Source organism: Hemitrygon akajei, chromosome 10 (genome assembly GCF_048418815.1).
Source record: "Hemitrygon akajei chromosome 10, sHemAka1.3, whole genome shotgun sequence".
In the NCBI taxonomy this organism is placed as follows: Eukaryota; Metazoa; Chordata; class Chondrichthyes; order Myliobatiformes; family Dasyatidae; genus Hemitrygon; species Hemitrygon akajei.
The window spans coordinates 127879706-127903170 of NC_133133.1; the positions used below are offsets into that span (position 1 = coordinate 127879706).

The 23465-nt window shown below is 42.9% G+C and overlaps 1 protein-coding gene across 2 annotated transcripts; it reads right to left on the minus strand.

The window, feature by feature from the left end:
• Window positions 1-3443: 3443 nt before the first annotated feature.
• mrps33 (mitochondrial ribosomal protein S33) lies at window positions 3444-23166 on the minus strand. Of its 2 annotated transcripts, none has more exons than XM_073058931.1 (3): window positions 23038-23166; window positions 10957-11202; window positions 3444-4635 (listed from the first exon to the last, which is right to left on the minus strand). In XM_073058931.1, the coding sequence occupies exons 2-3, from the start codon at window positions 11169-11171 to the stop codon at window positions 4530-4532; spliced, it is 321 nt and encodes a 106-aa protein (XP_072915032.1). In that variant the 5' UTR covers window positions 11172-11202; window positions 23038-23166; the 3' UTR covers window positions 3444-4529. The 2 variants fall into 2 exon arrangements, with proteins under 2 accessions (XP_072915032.1, XP_072915031.1); XM_073058930.1 differs by having other exon boundaries at window positions 22957-23090.
• Between the last annotated feature and the right edge of the window lie 299 nt (window positions 23167-23465).

The following is a 23465-nucleotide window of genomic DNA, read 5'->3' on the forward strand; positions in this document are numbered from 1 at the left end:
TTGGTTTATGATATTCCCTCCTTAGATGCTGCCTGATCTGCCGAGTTTCTCCAGTATTTTGCATATGTTGCTTAAAATTTCCAGCACCTGCAGAATCTCTAGTGTTTCCTTGAAATGAGTTCTGGTATGCTGAAGATGAATTCTTTATCTCTCAATCTACCTTGTTGTGGCCCTTGCACCTTATTTGCCTATCTGCATTGTACTTTCTCTGTTAAACTGTATTTCTGCTATTATTTTCCCTTTTGAACTTTGATGTACTTATGCATGAAGTGATCTGTTTAGATGGCATGTAAACAAAAGCTTTTCAGAGCATCTCAGTACATGTGACAACCATAAACCAACCAACATTACAGACGTGTGTGTCCATTCTACAACACAATGTGTGTGAAGCCCATTTTCAAAATAACAAATGCAATACTACATAGATAGCCAAGGCACAGTCCTAAACCACAGACCTCCATATGACTATGGCTCAATGCCTCTGCTCAACTTTCTCAGACTTAGTCATTATTCTCTCTTTCACCAGTTGACCTCTGTGGTCACCTCTACAGGCATACACAACTCTGTGGACAATTCCAGAAGAGCTTGATGCCAGAAGAACATAGTTGTTCTTGAGGTGTGAGCATTATTGGCCAGCCAAGCATTTAGTGCTCATCCCTACTTGTCCTAAGAGAGCAGTTATGGTCTTTGGCCCACAATGTTGTGATGAACTTTTAAGCTACTCAAAGATCTAACACTTTCCTCCCACATAGCTCTCTATTTTGATATTACCCATGTACCCATCTAAGAGTCTCTTAAATATCCCTAATGTATCTACCTCCACCACCACCCTAGCAACGTGTTCTACACACCAACCACTCTGTGTAAGAAACCTACCTTTGATAAACCCTTGCACATTCCTCCAAACATTTTAAGATTATACCCTCTCACATTAGCCATTCCTGCCTTGGGAAAAAGTCGCTGGCTATCCAGCCTATCAATGCCTTTATCAAGCCACCTCTCGTCCTTCATTCCAGAGATTCTGTGTTAACGGCTGACAGTCAAGTGGCCATTAGATCACTTCAGAGACTTCTTAAATGCTTCATTTAAGAACATGGGAATGAAGCCTGATGGGTATGAACTACAGGCTTTCTTCCAAAGAAGGTGTTAGTGAATGAGATTAACATTCAAATTTAATTATCATTCAACCATACATGAATATAGCCAAATAAAACAGTGCTCCTCCAGGGCCAAGGTGCAAAACACATTACACTACTCATAGCACATATGGTTATGATTTTAGAAAAAAACATTCACAAAGGCAAACGTAGCCCAAGTCCCTGAAATGTCCTGGTCCAGGTTGTTTGTCCACCGAGCAAACAGCTGAGGGCAGCACCAACAGGAGGGGCCAGCTGCCAGCCCAGTGACATGCAGTTCACTCTGTCATCTCCTTTGCTGGCGACTCCGAGGCATGTGGGCCCTGTCTACCAAGCCAGGCAACACAGCTCCCCTGTGGTCTCACCAATGAACCAGGCTCACAGTACTCTGCCACTTACATTCAAATTTCAACAGTCCAGTTATTTTTACAGATACCAGACATTAATTCCCAGGCAATTTTTTAAAAACTGAATTTAAATGGTTAAACTAGCAATGTGAATACATGATCTCTAGTCTCTCTGTCTGGTCTTCCATTACAGGCCCAGCAACATGAACACTGCATTTCAATGCTCCTTTAGAAAAGCTGCTGAAGATTAGCATGAAGCAGTTATATAAAATCAGACAAATTGGGGAAATGAGGCCAGCTTATTGAAGTTCTGGAGTATTTTAGCCAGCAACAGCTTGGACAATTGCCTGAAGGGCTTAGAAGCTTCCAGAAAAGGCAAGTTTCTCCTGGGCTGTTGATCTACTGGATATTATGGCTGGTACGAGGAGGAATGAGGTCACGGTTGAATGAATGAGTAAGTTTGACTTCCTCTCTCTTCACCCTTGTTTTCACAAGTAATTAGTCTGAGTAATTAGTTCAACTCTGTGTGGCTGTCACATTGCAGAAAAGTTGATATAGAACATAAAACAAGGAATGTGCCAACCCCTACTACCGAAGAGCCAAAGACATTTAGTATTTAAATAAAAATGCAGGTAATAAATGCTTAGAGTATGTGCTAACCATTCAGTGCAAGTATATATAGTGTAGGACTCTGGATTTTCACATCCCTTGTAAATCCAGGCCAAATCATTTGGAACTAATACTTGCTGCAAGTCCGAAGACTGAGAGGGGATCTCTTATAGAAATATAGTTGTTTCTACTGGTAGGTGAAACTAAAACTTGGAAACATAGCCTCAACATTCAGGGGAATAAATTTAGGTGATGAGAAGAAGCAACTTTCCCCAGAGATTAGATGAACAGTGGAATTCTCTGCCCAGGAAAGCAGTAGAGACCATCTTACTAAATAAATTTATGAGTTAGATTTTTGCATAACAGGGGAATTAAGGGTGATGGAGAAAAGGTGGGTAGTTGGAGCCGAGTCCACAGCCACATCAGCATGATCTTATTAAACGGTGAAGCAGACTCGATAGGACTGATGGCCAACTCCTGCTCCTATTTCTTAAGTTTTCACATTTTCATCAACAGCAGCAGATGAAACACTGGAACAGGTCTTTACCTCAGGAGCCTTAAGTTGGCTAAATGAAAGAGAAGCTATCATTCTTCTAGAAGGAGGTTTTGAGTAACATAGGTATTGCCTTTGGCTGGGATACTTGAATAAGCTATTACAGTGTGGAACTCTTGGTCATTGTGATACCATATCCTAGGAGGGGAGAGGTGTAAAGGGCAAACAAAATGCTGCTGTCTGTGCACTTTCAGAGCCTTACCTGGCTCCGTCACGTTGTATCATAGAACAACACAGGACCTTCAGCCCACAATGCTGTACCAACTCTTTAATCTACTCCAAAATCAATCTAATTTTTCCCTCCTTTTCCTTTCATCCATGTGCTTACCTAAGAGTTTATTAAATGTCCTCAATGCATCCGCCTCTTTTACTGCTCCCAGCAAGCCTTCTATGCACCTACTGTGTTAAAAAAAACTTATCGTTGACATCCCCCCCCCACATACTTTCTTCCAATCACCTTAAAATTATGCTCCCTCAAATTGGCCATTCCATCCTGGGAAAATCTCTGGCTGCCCACTCAACCTATGCCTATCATCTTGTACACCTCCATCAAGTTACATCTTATCCTCCTTCCCTCTAAAGAGTAAAGCCTTAACTTACTCAATTTATCTATAATTAGACACACTCTCTAATCCAGGCAGCATCCTACCTAATCTCTGCACCCGCTCTAAAGCTTCCATATCCTTCCATAATGAGGCGACCAGAACTTAGGTTACTTTCCCCAGATCATTCAGATTTTACAATCAGAAGATGTTGAATTTCCCAGCCAAAAGACAGAATGATACAAGACAATCCCAACACATTTCACCATTTATTACAAGAGCAGAGTCACCAGCTGTATTTGCATTGCATTTCAGTGGCATTAGGTGTCCGGGGTCAAAATCCACTAATCCTTTACACACACGTTTGGTTACAAGCCAGTTATAAACTGCCATGGATCACAGGCCATTGTACAGATAGAACATAACATTTAGAACCATTTCAGATTGTTAAGTATTCTGTGGCTGAAAAACTGGCTGTGGTTCCATCAGTTCGAAAGATTAGAATGCACAATGCTCCCTGAGCATATTAAAGCTGTAATTCCCTCTCTCTCTCAGGCATTCACTGGTAAATCTTGATGTGGCTGTCATTCAGGAACTGAGTCAATGTCGTGTTGAACGGACAGACAATGGAAGAGGCAGTGGGATGGAAGGGGTTAGCAAGACTCATGCTGCTTTCCACAGCCACACAACTGAAAGTGGCACTGCAGTGTCTGATGAGGAGAGCTGTAGCTGTGGCATTGCTCATCAGTGCTCCCTCATTCATCATTCTTTCTCTATTGTTCTGGGCAGTGCATATGACAACTGCTGCTGTGAAAATGGCCAAAATCTTTCTCTTCAATCCTAATCCCAAAGCACCTCATTTAAACTGTTCCCATGGGTGCCTAGTGCTTCCCCTTGAATGAGTATGAGCTATGAATATTGAGGGGTCACCGCAGTATTAACCCCACAGAATGCCCATTTCTGGCTTGTTGAATTATATTCAAATCTCTGGCAGATTTGAAGTTCCAATCTAGAAATCCTTAAATGCAGGTTGAGGTTATTCTAAAAGTACACATCAGGAATTCCTGACCTTGTCCTCTCTCTGTGGATTAATACTCCCATCCAACCAGACCAGCTGGGACACAGGTAATTCATCTTAGACTTGCTCCTTACATCTAAACTTTGCTGCTTTGAGGACCAGAAACACAGCACTCCCTACAACAGCAGAGAGGGAATTAAAAGGAAGGTGACAAAACTAAATTTGGTATGTGTTGCAAAAAACAAGAAGGGACTGTAGAGCAACAGACAGGTAGGCAGATGTGACTGGACAAAGAGAGGACTGTGGTCTGGCCAGACCTGGCCCCTATTTCTTCTTCAGGGCTCGCTTCCCTTCTCCTTTCTTTGGCTTCCCTTTGCCTCGCAACTTCCTCAGCCGTTTCATTTCATCTTTGAAATCCTCGTGCTCATCTCTGTAGAGACAAAAAGACCAGACATTGTTAAAGTCTGCCTGGCAGCTACAAAACATAGTTCTAATCTTATCTAATTCTTGTCTTAAGAGGATAGGTTGAGTGAGCTGGGGCTTTTCTTTTTCCTGGCCTAGGCCTCATTATCTCTCATTATAAAGGCATCCCTACTCCTTCCAGCATTGCTTTTCACTGTAACAAGAAGATGCTGACTATCCCAACTTTAAATGCTGTCATTTGTCAGTGGTCCCTTTGACACAAACAACTTACTCCAATAAATCTTTGGAAGCTCGTATCCCACACCGTCAAAATCTGCCTTGCTCTAATTTAAATATAACCTTTGGACAAGCGCAGCACACAAACTGCTGGAAGAAGTGAACAGGTCAGGCAGCATCTATGGAGAGAAATAAACCACTGGATGTTTCGGGCAGAAACCCTTCATCAGGACAAGTTTGCATAATTAATTTAAAACTATGATGACTGGTCCCCCTGTTATCTCAGAGAGTTGCCCCATCCTATTACCCAACAGTAGGTCAAGACTTGCCCTCCGATAGCAGCCTCTATACATTGCCTGAAGAAACTTTCCTAAACACACTTAACAAATCCCACCCCATCTAAGCCCTTAACAGTAGGACAGCCCCAGCTAATGTAAAGAAAATTACAATCACCTAGATGTTGGATGTTACTCCCTTGCGCAACACTTCCAAAACAGAAACCTACTCCAGGGGATGATATTGAAGGATCACGCATCAACTTTATTCACCATATACATTTACATGTATTAGGAATTTGCTGTGGTTTTGGTGCAGCATGCAACAAAAAACAATATTAAATGATTATAAATTAAAAAAAATATAGTTAGAGGTTAAAGTACAGATATGGAATAAAATGTGCTAAATACATACACACAGTGGCCACCGGTAGAGGAGGTAGCAAATACAGTGGCCACTGAATATATTTCTGTAGGCTTGTGGGCTTCTGCTGTTGTAGTTCATCCACTTCACGGTTCAATGTGTTGTGCATTCAGAGATACTTTTCTGCATACCACTGTTGTAACGCGTGGTCACTTGAGTCACTGCCACCTTGAACCGATTTGGCTTAACTCCTCTGACATTTCTTATTAAGGTGTCTCCACCCACTGAACTGACATTCGCTGGATTTTTTTTTTGTTTATTGCACTATTTTTTGTAAACTCCACAGATTGTTGTGCGTGAACATCCCAGGAGATCAGCAGTTTCTGAGATATTCAAACCACCCTGTCTGGCACCAATAATCATTCCATGGTCAAAGTAACTTAGATCAGATTTCTTCTCCATTCTTATGTTTGGTTTGAACAGAACTTCTTGAACATCTGCATGTTTTCATGCATTGAGCTGCTGCCACCTGATTGGCTGATTAGACATCTGCATTAACAAGGTGCACAGGTGTATCCAATAAAGCAGCCACTAAATACTAACATTATAAAAAGTGGTTTAAAGTGTTTACAGTGCAGGGACAGGGATAAGAGAGAAACAAGAATGTTTTAGGGATGTATTCCAAGCCTCCTGAACAAAAAATGAAATATCCTCTGACTCCTGGAAATCTCTAGCCCAAGACCATGCCAAGTAGGGAAGGATCTTTAAGGATGGCATCGACTATAAGCCAGGAACAGAGCAAACAAGGGAAGGAGCACACCACTTCACTATCTGGCCACCTCCTGGTCCATCAATGCAAGAGCCTGCAGTTCAAGCATTGGCCCTACCCACCATTCCAGAACCCAGCAAATCAGAGTGGAAGCAAGTCATCCTCCATCCCACGAGACTACACAAGGAAATGGAAAAACAATGCCCACAAAGACAGCATTTTCCCTTGGTCTTAAACAGCTGCCACATTCCCACAGAATGTCAATAAGACTGAAAGAGTACAGAGAAAATATGCAAGAATTTTGCCAGTACTTGAGGGCCTGAGGTGCAAGGAGAGGTTGAACAGGTTAGGACTTTATTCCTTAGAATACAGGGGAGATGTGATGGAGGTATATAAAATTATGAGGGATATAGATAGGGTAAATGCAGGGAGGCTTTTCCCACTGAGGTTGGGTGAGAACTAGAGGTCATGGGTTAAGGGTGAAAGGTGAAATGTTTAGGGGAACACAAACCTCATTCAGAATCAGGTTTAATATCAGTGGCATATGTTGTGAAATTTGTTCTTAGCAGCAGCAGTACAATGCATTACATGACAATATAGAAAAATATTAAATCAATTACAAAATGCATATTAAGTAGTTAAATTAAAAATAGTGCAAAAACAGAGATAATATTAAAAAAGTGAGGTAGCGTTCGTGGGTCCAATGTCTATTTAGGAATCGTATGGCAGAGGAGAAGAAGCTGTTCCTGAAATGCTGAATGTGTGCTTTCAGGCTTCTGTACCTCCTTCCTGACAGTAACAATGAGAGTTGCCTGGATTGGGAAGCATGCCCTATGAGAATAGGTTGAGTGAACGGAGTGAGGTGGAATGAACACCTGAGTGAGGTCGACTGGTGGCGCAGTGAGATCAGTGCCGGGCTCAAGAACGGAGGTTCCCGAGTTCGATCCAGTGACAGACCACTCCCGAGCACGCTCTCCATCTGTGCCTGGTTGACGTTGAGCTCGCAACTCGACCTCGTTAAAAAAAAACACTGCCACCTCCAGTTTAAATTTCCACGCGGAATATTGTGGAGGATCAAATACCCAATCCCAAACGGCCTTTTCTCCTTGGAGTGACGGAGGATGAGAGGTGACCTGTTAGAAGTGTACAAGATGAGAGGCATTGTTCATGTTGAGGTTTTTTCCCAGGGCTGAAATGGCTAACATGAGAGGGCACAGTTTTAAGGTGCTTGGAAGTAGGTAGAGAGGAGATGTCAGGGCAAGCTTTTTTTTTTTATGCAGAGGGTGGTGAGTGCGTGGAGTGGGCTGCTGGCGACGGTGGTGGAGGCGGATATGATAGGATGTTTTAAGAGACTCCTGGATAGGTACATGGAGCTTATAAAAATAGAGGGCTATGGGTAACCCTAGGTAATTTATAAAATAAGTACATGTTCTGCACAGCATCGTGGGCCGAAGGGCCTGTATTGTGTTGTATGTTTTCTATGTTTCTATATTTAAGAGGGCAGGTCCTGGGTGATGAGGGTCTTGAATAATGGATGTTGCCTTTCTCAGGCACTGCTCCTCGAAGATGTCTTGGATACTAGAGGCTAGTACGCATGATGGAACTAAGTTTACAACTTTCTGTAGCTTCTTATGACCCTGTGCAGTAGACTGTCCCCCCACTAAACTGTAATGCAGTTGTCAGAATGCTCTCCGCAGTACATCTATAGAAGTTTTCTAGTGTCTTAAGTGACAAATCAAGTCTCCTCAAACTACTAATGAAATATAGTGGCTGTTTCGCCTTCTTTACAACTGCATCAATACATTGGGATCAGGTAAGATCCACAGAAATATTGAGACCAGAAGTGGAGAGAGTGAGCAATTTGAAGTTCTTTGATCCCTTTGAGGATTGGTTCTTGTTCCCTAGTCTTACTCTTTCCTGAAGACCACAATCAGCTCTTTGGTCTTACTGACACTGAATGCAAGGTTGCCATTGTGACACCCCTCAACTAGCTGGTATATCTTGCTGCTATATGCCATCTCGCCTCCACCTGAGATTCTGCCAACAATGGTTGTGTCATCAGCAAATTTATAGATGGCATTTGAGCCATGCCTAACCACACCGTTGTGGGTATCGGGACAGTAGAGCCATGGGCTAAGCACACATCCCCGAGGTGCACCAGTATTGATCGCTAGTGACAAGGAGATGTTATTACCAATCCACACAGATTGTGGTCTTGCAGTTAGGAAGTCGAAGATCCAACTGCAAAGGTAGGTACCGAGTCCTAGGTTCTGTGGCTTTTCGATGAGGACTGTAAGAATGATGGTGTTAAACTCTGAGCTATAGTCATTGAACAGCATCCTGACATAGGCATTTATAGGGTCCAGGTGATCTAAGGCTGTGTGAAGTGTCACCAAGGTCATGTCTGCCCAAGACCTATTGGGGGCAATAGGCAAATTGTTTTTTTTTAGTACTCCTGCCAGCTGGTTGGCACAAGTTCTCAGAGCCTTATCATCAGGGCCTGCCACCTTGCGAGGGTTCACCCTCTTGAAAGACAACCTGATGTCTGCCTCTGAGACAGAGATCACAGAGTCACTGAGTGCAACAGGAATCCTCACAGCTCTAGTTATATTCTCCCTTTAAAAGCAGGCATAAAAGGCATTGAGCTCACCTGGTAGTGAAGCATCGGTGCCATTCACAATGTTGGGTTTTGTTTTGTAGGAAGTGGTGGTTGTCTCTCAGGGTCCGAGGAAGACTAAACATTGTGCAGTCATCTGTAGATATACATGTGGCTTTGGAGGTCGAAGCACACATGCAGTTGCAGGTTGAACATGGAATGGCGGTTGTTGGAACAGGTGCATACAGAGCTTTGTGACGTCGGTTTCCTGCTGCTGCAAGGCGCTGATTTTGGACATCTTCAAAATCAGATGCAGCTTTTCTGGTCAGGGCGTGCCACCCAGCCCTTCCGGCTGCGGACTCCTCAAGTTGTCGGGTTTGCAGGAAGTAATATCCTGCGAACCCTGCCAGAGTTTATATGCATCCAATGTTGCCTCCAACTTCACTCACAATTGTTTCTTCTCTTTTGAACAAGCTCTCCGCAACTCATATCTGGAATTCTTGAACAGACCCGGGTTGTCAGGCTTAAATGCCACAGATCTAGCCTTCAGCAGATGACAAGCCTTCTGGTTCATTCACGGCTTTTGGCTTGGGAATGTACAGCAAGATTTTGCAAGCACACATTCATCCACACAGGTTTTAATGAAGTTGCTAACAACTGTGGCATACTCATCCAGATTTGAAGAGTGGTGTGAATGTGGAACAAGCTGTCAGCAGAAATGGTGGATGTGGTTTGATTTCAGCATTTAAGAGAAATGTGGATAAGTACATGGATGGGAGGGATATGGAGGGCTATTGTCTGGGTGTAGGTTGATGGGACTAGGCAGAGTAATGGTTAGACCTAGACTAGATGGGCCAAAGGGCCTGTTTGTGCTGTAGTGTTCTGACTTTTGCTCTTATCTCTCTCTCTTCAGAACATACAAAACTAATGGAAGCACATCATAATCACTCACTTAAGCCATGGTAAGCAGGCCTAAAAGTTGTGCGTCACACAGGAAGTTTGACTGAAGTTTTCTTGTGGTGTTGATTAACATACATGCTGTTTTCTTAGAATTTTATTATCCTGTTCCCATGGTTCAAGTGAATGGAGAGAATCTTGAGGAATATTTCCTGCTAACCTTAGGGAAAAGAACACTAAAGGGTGGAAGGCAGAGATGTGGTCTAGACTGAAATGTTAGGCTTTTCTGAAAGGCAAAAAAATTCTATTAGAAGCCACAGTGCTCGCCAACTGTCTTGGTCAAATTGAGAGATGACTGCCCATAAACAAAGGACAAAAGAGAAAGAGAGCAAGACAAATTGCTTATGTTCAGGAGACATCATTCACAATGGATTGATTGATAGTCTCCATGCTGGACTTGAAAAGAACCAAGCTGTTAACTTAGTTTGAACCTGGTGTGAAAAGGAAGGTGTGCTTAACCTCTGCATCTGTTTCTCTTCATTGCTTGTCTGGACAGTCCATCATTCCACATGTGGATGTGCCTCACCGTGATCCTGGAACCTCAAGGCGAGATTACTTAGAAATTAATGTAACAAGAGAGAAATGGATCACAGCCAAGCTTCACAATGGCTCAACTTCCTCAAGAGGTTAAAGAAATTTGGCCTGTTCCCATCAAGAGGGTGTATAATGGCTTGATATGGCAAATGCTTTGCCCGTGACTTCAGTGAACTCAGTACATCATAGAAACCAGCTTCCCCTCAATGGATTCTGTGTATAATTTCTCACTGTCTCAGTAAATCAGCCAACATAATTAAAAACCCCACCCACTCGGGGCATTCTCTCATTTCTCCTCTTCCACTGAGCAGGAGATACAAATGACTGAAAGCATGTACAAGCAGGTTCAAGGATGGCTTCTACCCCAGTGTTATAAGACTACTGAATGGTTCACTAATATGATAAAATGGACTCTTGACCTCACAATCTGACCCTAAGACCATTTTGCTTGCCTCTCTGCACTGTTAGACTGTATTTTGCATTTTGTTATTGTTTTACCGCATTCTACCTCAATGCACTGTGTAATGATCTGAACTTTATGAACAGTATGCGAGACAAACTTTTCACTGTATCTCGATACATGCGACAATAATAAACCAATTCCAATTCTACTTTACCTGTACAAACCCATGAATCGCAGCCTCTGCATCAAGGTGTAGTAGTGGTTATGTTGTGGGTACCAGTCAAATACCTTTTTCTGTAGTGCCAGCGGCTGTTCACTGAACAGCTTTACCACCTTCATCGACCGCTCGTCAGTAGGTCGTACCACCTCCTGAAATATCTGTGCACTAAGGCGCATCATGCGCCACCCATAATTGGACAGCGTCGACATCACTGCTTCTCAGGAACAACAGTAGCGGTCCCTGCAAAGAAGAATAGCAAAATGAAGTGCCAAAAATGGGTGCAGGCCTCAGTGTTACAAACTGGAACAGTACAGTACTTCAGCCCACGATGTGCTGACCCATATAAACCTACTCTGTGATCAATCTAACCTCTCCCTCCAACATAGCCCATAACCCTCCATTTTTCTTTCATTCATGTATCTACCTCCCTAACGCATCCGCCTCAACAACTCCTCAGCAGTGCATTCCAAGCACTTACAGACTGTAAAAACCTTCTGGGAGGAAGGTGCTGGCTGTCCACTCTATCTATGCCTTGTACAATCTTATCAAGTTGACTCTCATTCTCCCTCTCTCCAAATAGAAAAGCCCTAGTTTACTCAACCTTTTCACACAAGAAGTGCTTTCTAATCCAAGCAGCTTCCCAGTAAATCTCCTCTGAAGCTTCCAAATCCTTCCCATAATAAGGCAGCCAGTATTGATCAACATCTCCAAGGAAGCAAGCAAATTCCTAAAGCTTCTCTTTCTAGTCCCAAAAGACTTTCCACCATCTACAATAGCCACGTACCCATCGGTAATATACCATGAGAAAATGCAATAATCATAAGATGTCTTCCAAGTACATTATCCATTACATACGACATGTCCCTCTACTGTGCCCATGTTTTAGTTTTAGATGTTCCTAGCACTTTAACCACATTATGTAGTAACAACTCTACTTCCCACCACTTGACGTTGTGGACTCATTATATTGACAGAACCTACTCCAAAGTACATTAATACCTGGCAGTAGTGTTTCAGTGGCCAACCTGTCCTCACCAGTAACATATCAGGTCTGTACAGTGACAAACTTGTCTGCTTGTATTGAACTCATGATAGTGTCACATGGCACTGTACTGTCTCACAGTTCTATTGAATATTTATGACCTATATGCACTAGTACTGTGCCTGCATTATGGCCCACACTGCTCCTGATATAGGGCCCACCATATTGACAGATCTGCCCCACAGATGAGCAGTCATATACAGTACTGTGCAAAAGTCTTAGGCACATAAAATAATTCTGTAAAGCAAAGATAATAATGAAATGAAAAGTTTCTAAATATCAAAAAAATTACAAGAGCAGTAAGCAGTAAAAAACTAAATCAAAGACCACTCTTTGCCTTTAGAACGGCATCAATTCTCTAAGGTACACTGTTGTGCAGCTTTTATAAGAAAATCAGCTGGTTGGTTACACTAAGCACCTTGGAGAACTTGCCACAGTTCTTCTGGCCTGGTTTGCTTCTGTCTCTCCAGATAATCCCAAACAGCCTCAATGTTGAGGTCAGGACTCTGGAGGCCATACCATCTGTTGCAGAACTTCTTGTTCTTTTTTGCTGAAGTTAGTTCTTTATGACATTGGTCATGAGTTTGGGGTCATTGTCCTACTTCAAAATGAAGCTGACACCTCCCTGATGGTATTGCGCGATGGATGAGAACCTGCTTGTAATTCTTAGCACTGAGAAATCTATTAATTCTGATCAGCTCACCAACTCCATTTACAGAAATGCAACCCCAAACCTGCAGGGAACCTCCACAGAGCTTCACTGTTGGCAGCAGACACTTATCCACGTAGCAGTCTCCAGCTCTTCTACAGACAAACCGCTTCAGATTTGAAGTAAAAATTTCAACTCGCCGGTCCGCTTGCTACCATTGTTCAGCTCCCCGGTGTTTTTGTGCGCAGGTGAGTCTCTTGACTTTGTTTCCACTTCAGAAGAATGGCTTTTTGACAGCAACCCTTCCTTGAAGACAAGGTTCTAGTGGTTTCTGTGCATTCAGAGCTGATAGCAGTGCTGGACTTCTTCCAGATTAAAAGGGGCGCAAGTTCTCTCTCATCTGCTGCCAATAGCATTCAGTTTCTGTGGTTGACCACTGTGTTTCTGGTCCTCAACCTTGCCCATTATTTTGTGCTACTTCAGAAGAGCTTGGACTGCACATCTTGAAATTCCTGTCTGCTGCGAAACTTCTGCTTGGGAGAACCTTGCTGATGCAGAATGACCACCTTGTGACTTGTTGCTATGCTCATGCCATGGTGTACGAATTGATGATTTGAAGGTTAAATGGTCATATCTGCCACACCCTCACCTTTCAATTTAGTTGTTCTTCGTCCAGTTTGATTCGTTCTACACCAGTTTCTTTTTATCAGTTCAGTTCCTTCAACTTATTATGTCATTGATCATTAGCATCCTGTTTGTTACCTTTGTTTAATTATGCACTAAGCTATATACCTACTAAGTAAACAGGTTTATAAGTAATAGACCACTTTTTAAATAATACGTTACTTTTTACGTTACAAGATATAAAACATTTCTCTGTGACATTTTTTTGGAAAATGAATGTTTGGAAATCTAAAATTTGTTCTTTTCTACTGACATACTACTGCAGAAGACAAAAATAAACAACTAAAACAAAATTTATATAAGAATCTAGTGTCCAAGGTTTCTGCACAGTATTGCAGTTGCAAATCTGCCCTACAAACCTCATTATACAGTAACAGACTTGATTAGACGATAATATCATAAACCTGTGGCTCCACTATTTATTGTCAAACTTGTTCCTCAACAAGTTGTACAGTCACAAACATGTACTCAAGCTATGCAATTGTTGTTGCCGATCAGCTGGTCTCTGACAATCAATAACATTATTCGTGCACAAGCAAACTGTCCAGACTGTGTCAACAAGCTGTTCTAAAACGTCTGCTCAGAACTGTCTACTTCATACAGATAATGACCAACTGTGCTTTTTCTAATCCCTTATTTGCATACATGGAATAAAAATAACCAATCCCTATATATTCTTACAGGCATAAATAACTCGATGAAAACTACATGCTAATCAATCCTTTATTTGCATTTCATTTGATCAAAAGCAGCAACTTGTACCTCAGTTTTCATAATGTATTATTGTCCAGTAATTAGTGTGTGCTCCTCAATCCTTCATTAACATCTTTATCCTATCCGGTCTGCTCATGTCTTTGCTAATTCACACTGTACAAAGGGGAGTTTATTCTTCCAAGGACCTTGTTCTGTACAGCGAACAGTATCTTAACTCCTGCCATACCACAGCATTCACACAGTGAAAGATCTGCTCATCCACTCTGAAATTGCTGTTGCAATGCCATGTTTTCCAGCATTATACAAACTTTTTAAAAAAATACACTTTATTCATAATGAAAATTTGCAATAAAATATGCAATGTCTTTTCATTCTTTACAAAGTCGACGCTATCAATATTGTTCTATTGCATTCCTTCACATCAATAGCACTACTGCCACTCATAGGAAGATCCAACTCCAGGGGGAGGGTCAAAAAAATAATTGAGGGGCTTTCTTCCTCAACTCAGCCTCCCTTTCTCCAGTAGCAGAAGAACCCTATACTATGGTCCTTCCCCAAGGGCTTGCAGTGGCTACCCCATACTTCAGTGCAACCCTCAGCAGATACCCTGCAGTCATTGGCAGCATTCCTCCATGGACATCGCAATGTCCTGGCAGGCCAACAAGTTTCAGGCGGGCCAAAGAGCATCTTTCACCGAAGCTGATGATCTACCAGCAGCGCTTGACGTTTGTCTCCGTGCGTGTCCCTGGGTACAGCCGTACATCAAAAGAGTCCGGTCACGCAGCTACTCAGGATCAACTGCAACACAGGCCCTTCAATCTCTCTCTCCACTCCCCCTTCGCAAACCCACAGTCCGCAAGAGGCAAGCTACTGTCTCTTCCCCACTAGACATCCCACAGGTAGCTCGTTCTGGGAGTGATGCTTTGGGTATGCAGGAAGGCTCTGCCTGGGAGGGACCCCCCCTCACCGCCAGCCAGACACGGTTTTAGTGCATGTTGGTGAGGTCTGGCAATGAGCCATTCTGCCAAATGGTCTGGCTAGTCTGCTCAAAGTACCAGCCAGAATGTCAGCACTTGGAGCCCACTTATTTAGGTTCCAAACACAGCATGATGCAGCCACACACAAAAGTGGTCATCGGGGTGAGGGTGACTTAGGGTATATTTTTGCCCCTGTTGTCCAGGGGCTTTTGCATTGTGACCCACTCCATCTTGGTTCCCCAGATGAACCTGAAGACCGTTCAGGTGATTCCTAAGCTGGAGCAGCAGGGGATGGGCCCACACCTGCGCCAAGTACAACTACCCTGAGATCACCTCACACCTAATGACCAGCTTCTTCCCAGTCACTGACGGGGAGTGCCTTCCCACAGTCCCAATTTCTGTTTTACCTGTCCAGTCCACTCTAGCCAATTCTAGTTGCACACCTTGGCCCCTTCAAACCAGATCCTTATCAGCTTCATGTAACCACCTGGTTGTGACTGTGCTCCACTTCCAGGGCTGCTGATGGTGTAATGCAGCTTGGCTAATTTAACCGTTTCCGTCAGGAATCTTGAGGCGCTGTTCCATCTGCAGTCTGCACTACAGAACTGAACAGCCATAGCGATGGTACAGTTGAAGTCACCAGCCAGAGGACTGCTTGAGGACAGCCAGGCGCTCACTCCACATGGTGAGGTGTACATATCAATTGGGCAGAGTAGTGTGTTTGGTATATTACACCCCCCCCCCCCCACCCAACAACCTCTCTGACTTGGGTGATTGAGGTTGCCTCCCTGTAGCAGAATCCCCAGGCCAGAAGCATGACAAAAATTGTGCCCTGACTACACAGGCAAACTGTGGGGCCACCACTGCTACTACCTCCATTAGTTTGCAGAGGTGTGATAGTCTGCACTCCTTGACCTTGCCAGTCACATTGGCCTTGACCAAGTACTGTAAGGTGTTGACACATTGCACTGTTTTCTTTACACTGCACACATTCAAAGCAGCCAGAGTTATGCCCATGATAGTTATTGAATCATAGCTCAGTGATCACTCGGTCTGAGCTGTCATGCCCACAGCCTTGATAAACTGCTTGTGGGCTCAGATTGAGGATGATTCCCCCTCCCCTAGGGTATGGTGATGCTGGAGGGGGTTGGTCAGTGGTCTGCTCTGGACTCTCAGAGCTTGGGGGTGACAGCTCTCGTGCCACTCCCCGTCTCCAGGAACTGGGGGCCAGTTAGCTCCCTACAACTCCCGGTTTCCTGGAGCTGATATTAATTTGGTGTTGGGCTACTCTCAGTCTTCTGGAGCTGGGAGGTTATGGTTTCTGTACTGCCTCCGATCTTCCAGGCTGGGGTTTGGCGAGCAGAGTTCCTTCCCCATCCATATCTTCCTGCTGGCTCCCTTTCACTTTTCACTCTGCTCTTTGGCAAATCCTCTGCCTGCACCATCGGTTTCCCACGCTTGCTTTATCCTCCAATGAAGAGTTGTTTGCTGTCCTGCCCCTTTCTTCGCATTCATCTTACTCTTTTGGATGGTGTCTTCTGGCACTTCTTCCTCTTCATCACCCATCATTCCTCTTTTTGTCCCTCTGCCTCTGCACCCACCCCCCAATGGATTCCTCTTCATCTTGTAGAGAGGCCTGGGGGGTTGGGAGCTCGACATGGTGGGCTTTTCTCTCAGTTAATGTCTATGTTTCGGTGTTGGTCATGGTTTCTGCACTAGCAGTGGGCGTGTTGACATTTGCAGTGCCAGCTCCCCCTCTTGTTACCCGTCTATAGGTTCTGGCATGTTTTGGGCAGGCTTTGTAAAGGTGATCTGCCTCTCCACAGGGGCTGCAGCATTTGTTTCCCTGGCAGCTCTGTGGTGGCCTTCCTGTCTGTAGTTCTTGCAGATCACTGCATTGCATTGGACCGTCACATGTCCAGACTCGTTGAAGTTGCAGCACAACCTCGGTTGCCGGCATACACCATGTAAACGCGGTTCCCTCCAATGATGAAGACTGAGGGAGGGAGGATGATGGAGCATTCGAATCCACCCTCAGCTTGACCTTAACCTGGCACCTGCTTAAATTTGTGCCTGAAATCCTTGATACCACTGGTACAGAATGACAGAACTGCACCCTCATGAACAGTAACCAATGACCACCAGTTGTACAATACAGGTGATCCCTGCATTATAATATGTTTGTGTTCTTAGAACAGTCCCTGTTGCAATTTCCGTAACAGGAAACTACATCATCTCCACATACATCAGCACAAGTTTAAAAAAAAATTGTATTAATTTACTTTCTTCCTCAATAAATTCAAATGAGAACAAATGAATTCCATAATTCAAATTTCTAGTTAGTGCTTTGTAAATTCTACAAGGGTGAACTTACAATATCTGAATGAATAGCTGGAACATAGGAGTTGGCTGTAACTACATTATAGTGAGATGTGTTCCCCCATTACTGTACCTATTGTATGTCATAAGGAGAGATCTGCTAATACTGTACTCCAAAGTTATAAAAAATCTTGTTTCTATTCCAGTACTGTGCCTCAATTATACAGTGACATGAGTCCTGTAATGTCCTACAGAGGCTGAACTGCAAATGGCATTGTGTATCAAAATTACACACTGCTAGAAGGATCTCCAGTAGATTTGTGCCTTACCATAACATACCTGATTACAAGTCCTATAACCCAGTGTTATCAAGTGATCAACCTACCCCAGGATTGCATCCAATACAAGGAAGTGACTGCCTGCGACCCAGTTCTGCAATCTAGAATTGTACAGTAGTAAAACAATCTCAAAACACTATGCCAGTGTCATACCATGATTGATGCACGCACAATATTCTGGTAATTTAATGCAGGTAAATTCCTGTGCCTTGGTGGCTATCCTGTTACTAGCACTGAGGCCCTCCATTGGTTTGTGTCAACCATGGATGTTATGTCTCAGCTCTCTACATGATAAGCAAGCCTGGGCAGTATGATATGGAGAGCCAGCTGCTGCCCATACAGCAGTCTCCCCCTCTCCACAAGGAACAGCAGAGAATGATAGAGTCTGGCACCAGTGTATTCTTGATCCACTACACTGGATCTAATATAACAGACCACATCTGCCCTCACACTGGATCCAGTGTGACAGAGCAACACCCACCAAGCACGACAGAGCCACTACTGCCCCAGAACGGGATCCCCTGTCATAAAGCCACATCTGCCCCACACTGGACCCAGCTTCACAGACCCACATCCTCACTGGATCAGTGTAACAGATTCACATCTGACGACCTTCTCCTAAAGATTAATGGTGGTTGGCAGACCAACAAAAGGTGCATTACTGCCACCTATTGAGTGGAGTGTGGAGCAAAGAGACAGGGAGTATTCCCACTAAATTACACCCCCCAAAAACCTTAAATAATATCGAAAAGTCTAATGCTTTTCAGAAAGTCAGATACGCACTTATCTACATTACAATGGCAGTGATATCCTAACAAACTTTCCATGTTGAACTGTGTCTGTCCCAAAGATCTCGATTTAGCAATTAGATGTTTCCTTTGTCCCTCATAGGAACTGCATTCAAACAGTACTGTTTCTGGACAAGGGCACTCCCTAGATGTCCATTTCATGCACATTAATTCTGAATAAGGAATTATTCAACCTGGTATGTCCAATACATAAATGTGCAAGTATAACTTCTCCCCTCCTTTTATACCCACCTACCAGTTGAATCCCACTATCCTCTGAATATTATGCACGTCACTCTTTCTTCTCCTTATCCCAATTGTGTTGCCTTTTATGGCTTTCACCTCTCCTTTTTTGTAAAGACACCACTGCATCTACATCCTCAATTTATTTAGTGATACAGCACGGAGACAGTCCTTTGAGCCACAGCACCCTAGCAATTCCTGACAAACCCGATTAACGTAAACCTAATCATGGGACAATTTACAATGACCAATTAACCTACCTGGTAGGTCTCTGGGTTGTGGGAGGAAACTAGAGCACCTAGAGAAAACCCATGCATTCCCTGGGAAAGACATGCAGAGGCTCCTTACAGAACAGCACTGGAGCTGAAAATCCAAACTCCGGAACGCCCGAGCTGTAATAGTGTCGCGCAAATTGCCAGGGTACCGTGGCACCCAATTTCAAGTGACTGCTTGGCTAGAACATCTGCTACATTTCCTTCAACCCTGACATGGGCAAGGATCCATAAGAAATGTGTACACAAATCTAGACCCTGCAGCCTCAACAGATGCTGTCCAATCTCAAGAATAATGTCTGGCCTACTATTTGAAATACCTGTTTTAATAGATGTCAAAACAAAGAATGAATCAGAACATAGAAGCACACAATCAGGTCAGACCTCTTCGACTCATTCCAAGACTAAAATGATAGCAACCTTCTCAGATGTGAATACTCATACTTTGTCTGATCATCTTTTCTTAACAGTCACCTGAAGTGTTGGAAGATAAATATTAACACCTGAATGATCTGTCACTGGATCTTTTGATCCATCTGTATAGGTATTCTAGAAGCCATAATATCTGCCTTGTACATATTGCTGAGCTTCCTGCGCCACTGATTAACAATCACTCCTCATCCTAATCTTTTCCTGAAGGCCCAGACCAACCACAGGCAAAGGGAAAAAGCATGGAGGAGTGACAGAAAGGGGCACACTGGGGCCACATTTCACATTAAACAGCTCAAGATTTTGTGCTCATTCAGTTCACATCCACCCAAAATTGAAGTGCTCCCAACACTACAAATGTTGCCAATATTGGAAGACCAACTTTATGTTCTTACGTTAACCCAATGAACCATTGCTAACCGTAACCTGCGTTGATATAAAGGGGGCCCATTTCCACCAGCAATGATGAAAATGGGTATGATTTAATAGCACTACAACATAATCTCAATGCTTGAGCTTGAACTTCGTCTAGGGGGTTTAAGATGAGTGGTGAGGCTGACTCATAAGCAACACATCCAAAATCAAAAATAGATCTGATTAAACAAAATACATTAAGTGACCTCCTACTTCCAACCCGATCACACCCAACTAGGGACCTGGGCACATTTAGAAAAACAAATAACTTGTAACAGAGAATGTAAACCCTCACTGACGTCACCATTCCTCTTTTTCATTGAAAGCTGTCTGCATTTTCCTTACTCTACAATTTATATTCCTCCCTCTCTTTCACACGGCACTGCCATATAACAACTTGGAAATGCCTGAGTCAACATTTAAGAAAATATCATTAATCATATTATTAAAAAGGAATGGGTTACACACACTCTCCAGAGGAGTCCCATTCTCTAATCTCATACTCCTTAAGAGAATGTTGCCCCCACCTTAACTCGCACCTTCCCAACACAAAAGAACAACTGAACACTCTACCACCTATTCCCATCTTTCTAGTGTAAGCAGCAATACTTGAGTCCATAATACAACATAAGTTTTCTCTACATTGAAGAAAACTGCTACCACAGATTCTCTATTAACCTGGGCGTTACGAATACCAGATTCCAAACTTAACAGCAAGTTCATGGTCATTCTCCCTTTATGAAATTCTGACAGGTATACAGCTCATTTCCCACTACTTTCCACAACATAAGAAAACATTGCAATTACCATTCATTCATTCCATTACCTTACATACATGTGAAATCAATTAAATAGGTCTATAACTGGAAGGATTTGATTGATCCTTACTAGATTTCAATATAGGTTAACAACCACTAATTTCCTGGAAACAAGAAGTAATCCTTCAACCCATATTGTATTAAACAAGTTCAAAACCAACAAGTTTCAAATTCAATAACTGTGTAGACATATTGTAACAAATCTTTCCAAGGTGATGTCTAACTAGCACCGTTTTAAGTTCCGACAATGTAAATTCAACATCCAATCAGGAACTGAAACATCCTTTTTTCTCAGCAATCTGAGTATTGCTTGCCAAAACTGTTTCTTGATGAGACCGCTCTTCTTTTACTTAAATTAGCAGAACTATATACACTGACAAATGTTTTTTGCTAATAATTGTCCTTTTTCACAGTAACTGCAACCACCATAAAAAACAACAGTAATGCATCAACATTTTTTTAAACCCCCCCCCCCCCCACCATTTTCTGTATCAAACCCCAAACTTCCTCTACCTGGATTTCTTTCCCAATGCTATCACAGTACATTCTCCAATACATTTTCTTTGCCCTTCTCACTACTATAACGTGAGCTCTTTTATATTATATGAAAGATAACTAGGAGTAACACTGCACAACTTTCCTAAAAACTTCGTTCAATTCCTTCACAGCTCTTTTACAGTCATCTGTCCACCAGGGAACAGATTTCCTTTTAATATCTCCCAATTATCTGGGAATTGATTCCTTAGCTGTTGAATTGAGTGCAAAGCACAAGGTATCACTACTAAACTCAATATCCTCCAAAATCAAATGATCAAGAAATCTACTTCCATACAAATCATCAAATACATCCCAATTCCACCTGGGGAATATGAGAACCTTTCCTCTGATACACGTCTATTCCCATCGTACAGATAATGGGGGAATGATCACTCCCCACTGTTGCATCATCATACACTTCTCAGTTACACACGCTTGCTGTATCCTCAGATACCAGTGTAAGGTACGTTGCAGAAACAGTGTTGTTAAATAGATTTATCCTTGTACTCATCATTCAAGCACACCAAACATTTTTCTTTCAGAAAGTCTTCTACCACTACCCCATTCACATTTGTATCACCACAACCCCATAGTACTATCACATGACCTTATTTTCCCCCCATTTTCCAATATTTATTTATTGAGATAAAGCATAGAATTGGCCCTTCTGGCCCCTTGAGGTGTGCTGCCATAATCCCCTGATTTAATTCTAGCCTAATCACAGGACAATTTACAATGACCAACTAACATACAACAGGTACATCTTTGGACTGTGGGAGGGAAGGGAAGAACATGAAGGAAACCCACACGGTATTGGGGGGGGGGGGGGGGAGGGGGAGAAGCATTCAGACTCCTCAAAGGCAGCAGCTGGAATTGAATCCGGATCACTGGTACTGCAAGTTGTTGTGCTAACTACTGCACTACCGTGCCACCCACCCCAGTAAATCAGGTATTAACCTTATAAAAGTTTAAGTGTACTTTACATTCCCTACATACCACAACTGACTCATAACAACCCCAATTTCAATAACTATGTGCTATCCCATTTTGACAAAGGTAGCCACTCCTCCTCCATTGCCCATTTTCCAATTGTGTCTTTTATCAACACAACCTTATATCTTAAAACTTAAACAAGATTTTAACCATCAGGTTTATTTGATAATTCTTCAATTTTATTCTAAACTCTTGACCATTAACTAACATGCTTCTAGTATTCCATTGTAAGATTAGAAAACCAATTAACCTTTGAAGTCTGAAAATATTTACTCCACCTTGTAAAGTATCATAACTTCTAGAGTTATTTTTTTAAATGCTAGGTGATTTATTGCAGCTTTTAATATAATTATTTCAGTCCTACTTTTAGCTTCTGCTGTACAATTGACATCAGTCATGAAAGTAAACTTTAGTTTATTAACAAGTCCTTTGTTATAAAATCAAGCATTTTACACACAGACTGTATTGTATTCTTGATATTAACAAGTCCCACTGACACTTTTTTCTTTCTGCAGAGCCTCTGCATATGATATGCCCATTTCCATCCGAACACGCTGCACTTCCACAGCTTCCTTATATCCAGGACACCCTAAATAAGCAGAGCTATGTTCTCCTTCACAGTCACTACTTTTTAGCCTAACGCCTTCTCCACAATTGTCATAATTATGTTCTTCACTATATCTACCACACCGGTTTTTGTGCTTACGCACAGCTGCTACGTGGCCAAAATTCCTGATATTGTAAACATCTCAAAGGGCTCTACACATAGACTCGAACCTGAGAGCAATTCCCAAAGCAGGCTCAGTTCTTTATTCCAAATCGAAGCTATACAAGCTCTCTCCTCACGTTCCGCCTCACCTTGCGCTTCACACTTGTGCCCTGCACCCATAGCTTCCGCCGGAAGTTTGTACGTCATCACGATCCCCCGACCGCTCACACCCGGACAGAAAGTTCCAGGCGGTTAACGAGATGGAGGCGGATTTTCAGGTCGCTTGTCTTGACCACCCTCCCTGTGGCCCCAGGCCTGAAGAGCTCTGTACCCAGCTAGGCCACAACTTCGAGAAACGGAGACTGAAAACAAAGTTCCAGCAGTGCGACCCTCATCTTCTTTCCCTCCCTGTTACTAAGGCCCGGGACAATCCCAGGGTAAATAAACACGCCCCCTCCCCCGATTCCTGGCCTCCTTCTGTATTAAGCTGAGGTGAGAACGTTGAGCCCAATCGCATTGCAATTAACAACTTGGGAGAAAGCCCAGTAATACACACAAAATGCTGGAAGAACTCAGC

Bases quoted from the DNA above. Each gene is read 5' to 3' on its own strand.
- mrps33 (XM_073058931.1), bottom strand. From the start codon at position 11,171: ATGTCGACGCTGTCCAATTATGGGTGGCGCATGATGCGCCTTAGTGCA. The intron at 4,636-10,956 runs GTAAAGTAGAAT...TTGTCTCTACAG, and splicing joins CGATTCATGGGTTTGTACAG to AGATGAGCACGAGGATTTCA.